General features: G+C 35.7%; 1 protein-coding gene across 1 annotated transcript in view; it reads left to right on the top strand.

Annotated features, from left to right (window-relative positions):
- Positions 1-5959: 5959 nt before the first annotated feature.
- The window catches only part of LOC110314662 (vomeronasal type-2 receptor 116-like), a 17316-nt gene continuing 11964 nt past the window's right edge, over positions 5960-11311 (top strand). Inside the window, exons 1-2 of the mRNA XM_021188916.1 lie at positions 5960-6153; positions 9214-9505. Of these exons, the coding sequence (XP_021044575.1) occupies positions 5960-6153; positions 9214-9505 (486 nt within the window). The remainder of the gene's footprint in view (positions 6154-9213; positions 9506-11311) is intronic.

The following is an 11311-nucleotide window of genomic DNA, read 5'->3' on the forward strand; positions in this document are numbered from 1 at the left end:
TGGGCGAATGGGGGAGCACTCTTAGCGGAAGGGGTATGGGTAAGAGGATGGGGAGTTTGTATAGGAGAAACTGGGAAGGGGGACAAAATTAGAAATGTAAAGAAATAAACTAAACAATAAAAAGAAAGCACAGAGTATGCCATTATCTCTGGGCATCATTGAACCTTTAAAACTCAACTTTATCATGTAAGTTAACTGTGGATCTGTGAATAACTCTATTAATTTTTGATAGAGCAGGACTAAGTATATTTCTGACTTGGTCTGTTTATTGATTCTCAAGACAGTGTTAGCACAAGCCTTGTTTAAATAATCTGTTTGTGTCACTGATGTGACAAAATCCATACTGTACATGGTCTGTGAATCTCAGTGACTACAAACATGAGGCTGCCTATCCCTGACTTGGAGTCTGTTATACAGTGTCCCGTGTGTCCCCATTAGCTCCAATTGTACTATTACTGGATGTCTCACTGTGAAAATTCTGATACAATCCACTGACATCATTTCTAATTGTATTCACTTAATCACCTTGTTGAAATCTTCCTAGGACCAAATTTGAAATAAAAGTCTTCCTTACATGTGTTCAAAAACATGTGTGATATTAGGGAGCCTGAGAATGAATTATCCTATGTATTTACCTACCTATGTTTATTACATGAGCTGTAGACAGCAGTTTCAGAGACCCAGGGTTGAGAGTGTTTGAGAATTCCTCCAGTGCTCAGAAGCAATCTGAAAAAAATATGAATCATAAATATACAACAAACTTCTCCTTTGACTAGAGAAATATAAGCAGGCAAAATTCCATGTGCTGATATGGATGAACCTTTACAAACTACACTGTCTAGGGTTAATGCAGGACAATTTTGTTCATTTTGATGGGAGACTTCTACTTCCTCAACATTCTACTTCTCATGGCAGATTACATTGATCCCTTTTGCTATTGGAGAATAAGCCTCAATAAAGTCAAAGATAAAGATTTGGAATTAGCTTGTTGTTTCATTCTTAGAGCAGTTCAGATGCCAATGGGGAAAGATTATTTCAACCAGACTCTAAATATTCTGTAAGTGCATTTGTATTGTCCATGTAAATGTCATCTCTACTATTTCTTTTGTGGTCTGATGATGAAGATTAGACAAATTCTTGAGTCTTCTGTACTGTTGCTAAGTCTGAACACCAAGAAACAACTTTAATTCTTTTACAAAATCAATCCTATCTTCCCCTTTCAATCAATCCTGTGCAGGTTTTGATTTTCTTTAAGTCAGGTGGCCTCTGACTTAAAAGCTTGAAGCTGAGGAATACAGGACTATCTACATAGATTCTTCAAACATATCCCTCCTACTAATAGTTTCTTTTGCCCTCTAGACTGTAATGATTTATTGAATTTGATCCCATAATATTTCATTGTGTTTTATACCAACTACATGCAAATGATAGTCATAAACTCTGCTGTCACTCCTTCTATGAGTGTGTTGGTCTCAAAGCATAGTCTGGATCCAGTAATGTTCATGGCACATTGTCAGGAACTAAAAAGGGAGGCCCAGGGGAAGAGAGGGTAGGAAAGACCCACACCCCACCATAGTTTTACCTATTCTCTTGTCAGGAGAGTGTAGGAAGGATGCCTACCCTTTCTGTTCAATCCTGGTTAGGCATACAAGCCTTCAACTCACTCTTCAGGGGGTATCCAAAGGGCAGGCCTACCTGGGTTCCCTGGAGCTACTTTGCTAAAGCCACCAGGGTTATGGGAGAGAGGGATGAGTGAAGAGTTTCCCAACAACAGCAAGAGTGAGCACAGCAGATCTTAATGAGCAGAGACTCTCTATGGTTTTAGAGCTTTATTATAGAAAGGTAGGGAGAAAGAGAGAAGGTAGAAAGAGAGAGAGAAGAAAAGCTAGAGAGAAAGAGAATAAGAGGGAGAGATGAGAGAAGAAGTGAAAGGAGAGAAAACAAGGAGAGAAGAGAGAGGAGTGAGAGAGGAGAGAGGACAAAGAGAAAGGAATAAAAGAGAGATGAGTAAGAGAGTGTAAGAAGAGAGTAGTGAGAGAAGAGAGAGGGGTGGGAGTGAGTGACAAGAAGTAAGAGAGTAAGAAGAGAGCAAGCAGGGGCTGAACAGCCCTTTTTATGGTCTTTATTGTTGCTAGGTAACTGGGAAGGATTTTAGTCTGAAGGTCAGAAGCTTGGGCCATTGCCTACGTGACTTCTACCCATGCTCCTCTTGTGGAGGCTGTGGGGGAAGTAATTTAGGCAGCAGACAGATCGATGAGTATGGAGGAAAGCCTATCGTGTCATGTAGGTGAATTATGACCATTCCGGGGTTCAGACCTCAGGTCAAATGTAGACCAGCCTGTCTTTGCATAGTCTAATTCCCCAGGCACATACAGTTGACAAGAACCTTACGTATATACAATCTTATTCTCTCAAGTTCTTTGCATGTGGTCACTTCTTGCCTTTTACACTCAGTAATTCACATTTCACATGTATGCATGAATGAAGATTTCTTTCTATATGAATGTGATCACAAAATATTTAGGTCATCAGGGGTCAAAACATCTAAGTGTTTTAAAAGATAAAATCCTAAAGCACTCTGGCTTCGTGCTTCACACTGTTCATACACAATAACTGGATTTTCTGTTTTATAAAGTTCAATACTGCATTCTCTCTTTAGAGTAAAATATGTGGAACATATGGAATCCAATGATAGTTTTGCATTCCGTCAATAGTGAGGCAGTTAATAACAATGGTGGCTGTGAATGTACATTTTCACTGACAAGGATGATATCTGTTGTGTGGATTAGTTGGAACACTTTAGAACTATGATACAGGAGTTGTCTATTAGTTTTTGCCATTATTTAAGAAACACATCATCTCTTTTCATGTATAATTTCATTAATCTGTGGTCCTTTTAGGATATTTATATCTTTTGGGTTTTATTCAGAAATTTTAATAAATATAGGTGTACATGTTATCAATGTGGCATCAATACCCATTTTTGTGGATTTAGTTGTTTTGAAATACAGCTCTTTATACTAATAGGCTACACAGACACATTAAGTAAATGATGTTTCAAAGAATTCCCACCTGAGGAATACTGAAGGGCTGAGAAGCACTTGAAAAAAATGTTCAACATTCTTAATCATCATGGAAATGCAAATCAAAATAACCTTGAGATTCCACCTCACAGCAGTCAGAAAGCCTAGGTTCAAAAAACAAGGTGATAGCAGAGGCTGGCGAGGATTTGGAGAAAGAGGAACACTCCTCCATTGCTAGTGGGATTGCAAGGTGGTACAACAACTCTGGAAATCTGTGTGGAGGTTCCCCAGAAAACTGGATATATTAGTTCCAGAAGATCCAGCAATATCTATCCTGGGCATATACCCAGAAGTTTTTCCAACTGGTTATAAGGACATTGGCTCCTCTATGTTTATAACAGTCCTATTTATAATAGCTGGAAGCTGGAAAGAACCCAGTTGTCCCTCAACAGAAGAAAGGATTTAGAAAATGTACATTTACAAAATCGAGTACTACTCAGCTATTAAAAACAATGAATTTATGAAAATCTTACTCAAATGGATGTACCCGGAGAATATCATAATGAGTGAGGTAACCCAATCACAAAGAAGTCACTTGATATTCACTAACTGATAAGAGGATATTAGCCCAGAAAACTAGAATTCCTAAGATACAATTTTTAAAACAAGAGAAAATCAAGAATAAGGAAGACCAGTGCATGGATACTTCATTCCTCGCTATATTAGGGAATAAAATATCCATGGAAAGAGGTACAGGGGCAAAGTTTGGAATTATGACAAAAGAATGGACCATGCAGAGACTGCCCCACCTGGGGGTCCATCCCATAATCAGACACCAAATGCAGACACTATTGCATATACCAGCAAGATTTTGCTGAAAGAACTCTATGGGAGGGGCAGTTTTTGGATGGTCCATCCTTTTGTCTCAGCTCCAAACTTTGTCTCTGTAATCCCTTCTATGGGAGTTTTCTTCCCAGTTCTAAGAAGGGGCAAAGTCTCCATATTTTGGTCTTCCTTCTTCTTGAGTTTCATGTGTTTCACAAATTGCATCTTGGGTATTCTAAGTTTCAGGGCTAATATCCAGTTATCAGTGAATGCATATCATGTGACTTCTTTTGTGATTCCGTTACCTCACTCAGGATGATACCCTCCAGATCCATCCATTTTCCGAGGAATATGTAAGTTCATTGTTTTTAATAGCTGAGTAGTATTCCATTGTGTAAAAGTACCACATTTTCTTTATCCATTCCACTGTGGAAGGACACCTCGGTTCTTTCCCTCACTCTTGAAAGACAACTTAACTCTGTATAATTATGAAAGACTTCCCCATTTACATTCCTCTGGATTCAAGTCTCAACACTCTAGGACCGCTTATCACACAACCAAAAGTTATTCATACTGTAAAAACATCGACTTTTGAGTGTACAGCCATATCCAGTGCAAAACATTAAAGTTGTTTGTGTTATTAAAACACATAGGGCATATCATCACCCCCAAAATGTGTTGCCTATTTGTGCTCTGCTTCTTTCAGTCGATGTGAAATGAGAGATGTTCATGGGTGTACAATCATCAGTAAACCGTCAAATATTCAGTATTGATTCTAGAATGCAAACAAGAACATATAGGTAGAAAGATTTTATAATAAAAATTTACATATTAGAAAATTGTTTCTTCGCAGTCACTATTTCCCTCTAAGATACTAAGAAGTGATTTCTAAACAAGACTATTTCACAGCCAATAATGAAAAGTAAAATGAGCAAAACCAATGTAGGAAAACAAAGATAATGTAAAATAGATGGGTCAGTACAAGTTATATGGTATAAATAATGAGGTTCATGGAGGATGGTCATAATTTGGAATTCAAACATTAAAATTACTTTAATATTAGTATTGAATTTTTGGAAGGTAGAGTCCATGGGCTAAACTGACCAAAGGGTATACATCAAGGACCCATGGCTCCAGCTTGATATATTTCAGAGGACTGTCTTATCTCACATTACTGGAAGTGTAGACCCTTGGTCCTATGGAGGCTTGAATACCCAGTGTAGGGAATGATAGAGTCCTGAGTAGTAGTGGAAGTGTGCATGGAGGAGAACCCTCATAGAGACAGTGGGAGGGGTAAGGGGATAGAGGTGTTGTGCAGGAGAATCTGGGAAGGGGGATAAATTTTGAAATGTAAATAAATAAAAAAACCAATAAAAAGGAAAAGAAAAAAAAAGAAGCCCACAAATGGCATTCTCTCTGGATCTTTTTGAATCTTTCTCATTAATGTTAACTGTGGATCTGCGAATAATTGTATAATTTTGGATAGAGACAGATTAAGTATATTCCTGACTTGGTCAGTTTATTCATTCTCAATACAATGGTAGCACAGGTCTTGTTTAAATAATCTGTTTGTGTCACTGGTGTGACATAGACTACACTCTACATTGCCTATTAATCTTATTGACTATAAAGTTGAGACTGCATATTCCTGTCTTGGATTCTGTAAAACAATGTCCCGTGTTTCCCTATTACCTCTGATTATACTTTACTGGATATCTCGTTGTGAATCTTCTGATACAATTCACTGACATCCTTTCTAATTGTGTTCATGTAATCACCTTTTCAAAAATTTCCAAGGACCAAATTTGAACTAAAGAGTTTCCTTGAAGGTATTCAAAAACAAGAGTGATATCATGGAGCCTGAAAATGAATTATGTTATGTATTTACCTACCTATGATTATTATAAAGTCAATGAACACCATTTGCATTGCCCCAGGGTAGAGAATGTTTAAGAATTCCTGTGGGACCCAGGAGCAATCTGGAAAACAAAACAGAATCATAAATATTAAACAAACCTCTCATATGACTACAGAAATATAAGCAGGTAGAAATTTGATGTGGTAGTATGCATGTCACTACAAAATCCATATTGCCTCTGTGGCAGGACAGTATGTTCATTTTGATGGGAGTCTTCTTCTTCAACATTCCACTTCTCATGACAAATTACATTGATCCCATGTGCTTTTGGAGAATAAACCTGAATGAAATCAAGGATACAGCTTTGAAATATACTTGTTCCTTCATCCTTGGAGCAGTTCAGAAGCCTATGGAGAAAGATTATTTCAACCAGACTCTGAATGTCCTGTAAGTGCATTTGTATTTTCCATGTAAATGACATCTAGAATATTTCATGTGTGGTCTGATGTTGAAGATTAGGCAAATCCTTGAGTATCCTGTACTGTTGCTAAATCTGAACTCAAAGAACCAACTTTATTTTTTTTTACAGAATTAATCTAAGTTTCTCTCTCCTTTTAATTAATACAATGGAGGTTTTGTTGTGTGTTTTGTTTTAAATCAGGAGGCTTCTGACTTAAAGACTGGAAGCTGAGGAATAAAGGACTATCTACATTGATTGTTCATATATAACCCTCCTGTGTACACTTTGTATTGCACTCTAGATAGTGACGACTTATTGAACTTGATCCCATAATTTTTCATTATGTTTTACTCCAAGTACATGCAAATAGATTGTCATAAACTCTGCTGACAGTATTTCCATCAGTGTGTTGATCCTAGAGCTTATGCTCATTCCGTAATATTCATGGCACATATAGTTGTCAAGAACTTTACCTATATACAAACTGACTGCCTCAAGTTCATTGCATGTGGTCACTTCTTGCCTTCTAAAGCTTCTTCCAGTTTGGAAAGAGAAGATCTTTAGACTCAGAAATTCACATTTCATGTGAATGTCTGGATGGACATTTTTTGGGGTGGTGTTTCAAGACAGGGTTTTTCTGTATAGCCCTGGGTCTCCTGGAACTCACTTTGTAGACCAGGCTGGCCTCGAATTCAGAAATCAACCTGCCTCTGCCTTGAGTGCTGGGATTAAGGGTGTCTGCCACCACTCCCTGCCTAGATGGACATTTTTGCACGTATATGAGCATGGAATATTTAGGTCAATAGAGGGCAATACATTCAAGTGTTTTAAAATATAAATTCCAAAAGCACTGTGGCTTTGTGCATCACACTATTCATGTATAATTCTGCACTCTCCATTTAGAGTAAAATATATGTGTTACATATGGAATCCAATGATATGTGTACATTCCTTGAATAGTGACTCTATTAATAACACTAATGGCTGTTTATGTCCCTTTTCACTCTCCCGTGAGACATCTGTGATATGGGATAGGTAGAACATTTGAGAACAGTGATAGAGGAGTTTTTTATTAGTTTATATGTCCTTAAGAAACATGTCATCTCTTTTCATGTCTAAGTTTGTTAATCTCTGATCCTTTCATGATATTTATATCTTGTGGTCATCTATTCAGAAGTTTTAGTAAATACAGGTGGACATGCTAGCAATATGGTATCAATACACATTTTTGTGGATTGCTGATAGAGTTTTTGTTGTTGTTTTACAAGATACTGTTTCTCTTTATAGCCTTGACTGCCCTGTTATTCACTCTGTAGATCAGGCTGGCCTCGATCTCAGAAATCTGCCTTTGTCTGCCTCCCGAGTGCTGGGATTAAAGCAGTGTTCCACCATGCCTGGCTCTATAGATTTTTTTTTAAATACAGCCATTTCGCCAACTAAGATACACAGACAACTTAAGTAACTGATGTTTCCTAAAGTTTAGTTGTAGGAAGTATTTTGAACATTGCACAAGGTCTATTCTCCAATTTCTTTTATGTATTGGTAATATTATTAATTTTGATTTTTTTTTCATGTGTGGTAATAAACAATATTTTAAAATGGCATATTTTATAGAATATAGAATGAAAACACCACATGGGTACGATTTTTGGTGAAAACCTTTTTGCATTTACTTCAGATTTAATCATTAAATATAAAGGTGAATCTGTGGTGTTCATTGATCAGATTATATGAACTGACAAGAATGATACAGGAGATAGTATTCATTACAAAAATAAAGAAAAACAGAATGTGATATTATTCTATTGCCACTGTCTTTGGCATACTTTTATTGCAAAAATGAACATATTCTATATAGTTTACACCAAAATCTCTTCTATTTAATATGCATAAAATACTGGCACATACAAAGTGCAATCTCAGCAGGTTCCTTATTTTCCTAGTTCTCAGTAGGATGCTAGTGTTGTATTAGTGTTAATGGAAAGGTTATAAAGAGTGTTTTCTAGAAATGAAATTAAAATGATAAGAAGTTCCAGCTTGGAAGTTGTGGTACAAGCCTTTAATCCCAGCTTTTGGGAAGCAGACGCTGGTGGATTTCTGAGTTTAAGGCCAGTCTGGTCTACAGAGAGAGTTCTAGGACAGCCAGGTATATACAGATCAACACTGTCATGAACAGCCAAAACCAAAATAAATAAATAGATAATTAGATAAATAAATAAATAAATAAATAAATAAATAAATAAATAGGAAGTACCCAGAATGAATATATCACCTTTCTTTGTAACTAGAAAAATCAATGAATGTGTATACCTTCACATTTGAAGTGAGGATACTCTATAAAACACGTGGATGTATTGCCCTCTTATGACCTAAATAATCCTTGCACATATACATAGAATCATAGGCATAGAGATGTATCATTCACCAAATTCATGTTCGATGTTTGAATTTACTTAAAAGTAAGTCTTTAGAAAAGATTTTATTTCACCAAAACATTGTAAGAACAAATAACAAAATGAGGATAGATATGATGGGACATTCTAAGAATATTGACCACTAATTATAAGTGATTGTTAGTAAGGAAACAAATTTTGCTGCAGAGAGACTATTATGTACTGACAAATGATATTTTCACTACCTTAACTAATTGAGTTATTTACACTAGAGATATACTATTAAAGGGTCTCATAACGCGTGTATTTCTATAATACTAAATAATTCAACTTGAAGATACGATCAGAATTACAATTTTGTTTATATCTGCGGTTTTCTCTTTACCTTCTGATCAAGAACCAAAAGCAGAGATTGGAATGCTCTCTGGGAATGAGGTCAATATACATTCATATTTATGGGAGAAATACTCCCATGAACTTGTAAAATGTTCACTATTTTCCAGGTTCTCCTGTTAATCCAATCTCACAGCAAAAGCCATTTGTTTCGATTTAGAGGTCAGATGAAGAATCTCCAAGTATAGCATAGTGCTTCTACTGAGTACAAATGATCACATATAATCATTTATCCATAATAAACACTGTATTCTGTTACAGAAAAACAACTAAAAACCACAAATATGCTTTGGCATTGGCGTTTGCAATGGATGAAATCAACAGGAATCCTGATCTCTTACCAAATATGTCTTTGATTATAAAATATAATTTTGGCCATTGTGATGGGACAACTATGACAAGTACACCCTATTATTATCATCAGAAGGTCTATAAGCCTGTTCCTAATTATTTCTGTAATGAAGATACTATGTGTTCCTTTATGCTTACAGGACCCAATTTGAAAGAATCATGGGAATTGGGGCTTATCATGGATATCTTCTTTTCTCCACATGTGAGTTATTGTAGGCCAGGAATTCTTCATGTCATGTCTTTTTGGGGAACTTTGATAGATATTAAGGAAGTTAAAGGATGAGATTGTACTTATTCTTATGTCAATCCATGCAGTTCTAGGGTACTTACTATTCAGTGACATGATAGGCCCTCTGCTATGGGCCACCTCCAGAAGTTCACAGACTCCAGAAAGAAGGAATAGAGAAGGTCATGAAGAATTGAGTCTGGCAGGGTGATAGAGAGAATCTTGCATCCTTAACTGACTGGCAGTCAAAGTGTTTCTTTATTTATCCAAATCTCAGTTAGAAGAGAAAGATTTTTTTTCCTAAATATAGAATATATTATTTCTCTCCCCAGATATCTGTTATCTTTATCTTGGTCTTAAATTTAGTTTATAATCGTAAACTGTAAAATAACTGAGTTAGGGTGGTATTATAAGTGTAGTCACCAGTGACAAGCTATGGTGGAACAGAAGTATATTTTACAAACATTCCCTCTATAAGCCAACTTTTATATATCTGGTGTATTTTTTGCAAAGGCATGGTTGACCATTCTTAGCCTGGGCTCTTTTGACATTTCAGTGGCATTAGAGTGGATGAAAACCTCCAATCAAGTCTGTGGAGTTAGACATTTTACTACCAGTGAATTTATGACTAACCATTAAGAACCATAGTGACAATTTTCATTAGACACTATGGGAAAAAATTTCAACAGCATACTGTCTTAGTTATTATCAGTCTTTTTCTTTAATGATGTAAATGTTTTGTCATATCTTTACAAAAACTAATTGCTCTGTTTTACCTTGGTTTTCTTTTTTTTTCCCTTATGATAAGTTATAAGAGAACTTCACAAGTGAACTTTTCTAAGAAAGAGTAGTTATGTATTTCCAATAATTTGTTCTTTCATATTTTTCCACATGATTATTAGTCTATCATTATCATATACTTTGTATGCAAGAGATAACTCAATTCAATATAATTTTGTTTCTATATATTTTCCTCAAGATATTCAACTTCTGAGTCCTATATATTTTGCCACATCATTACCAGGGTACTTAGTAGGATACGTTTTTTTTTTTTATTTGAATTGCTGCTAACATTTTAAGCTGCCAAACATTGTTTACCTTTTAAAATTTATTTGTTCTGATTATCTGCTTCTTGAAGAGGCACAAAATCAGATATTCCCAGAATATTTTGGAGCCTTATCCTAAAAAGGAATTCTCTGACATCTTTATGTGAGTCACAACCTATAGAATACAAGGAATACTTTCAAGTAGAGCAAGATATTTTTTTCCTAAAATCTAAAGCAGTATTATGTATAGAAATTTTCTGGTAAACCTTCATTGTATTTCTGGATTAAGGAATAAATGACTTTTGAAAAAATATTAATAAAATATCACCAAGATGTAAATACATTAAAATCCCTCCAAACATTGAAAACAGAAATATCCATGACTAAAACTGAAAGACAGAATAGCAGTTATTATTGTAAGGAAATAATTCTTTGTCAAACAGCTATGCTTGCTGTTTCTCCTTGAAGTGGATATGCCAGGCTTCTACATTTGCTGATTTGAATCAGAGAAAAGAGGAAATGTCATAGATAATTAACTCTTGCAGGTAAATATGATTACTGGCTTCTTTAGGGTACCACACCTCATGCTGTTCTTTGTGTTGTAGTTCCTTCATCTTACCTATGGACCTTTCCATTCCATGTTCAGTGATGATGAACAATATCCCTATCTCTATCAGATGGCCCCAAGGGACACATCTCTAGCATTGGCAATTGTTTCCTTCATACTTTTCTTCCA

This window comes from Mus pahari, unplaced genomic scaffold (assembly GCF_900095145.1).
Source record: "Mus pahari unplaced genomic scaffold, PAHARI_EIJ_v1.1 scaffold_7960_1, whole genome shotgun sequence".
Classification (NCBI taxonomy): Eukaryota; Metazoa; Chordata; class Mammalia; order Rodentia; family Muridae; genus Mus; species Mus pahari.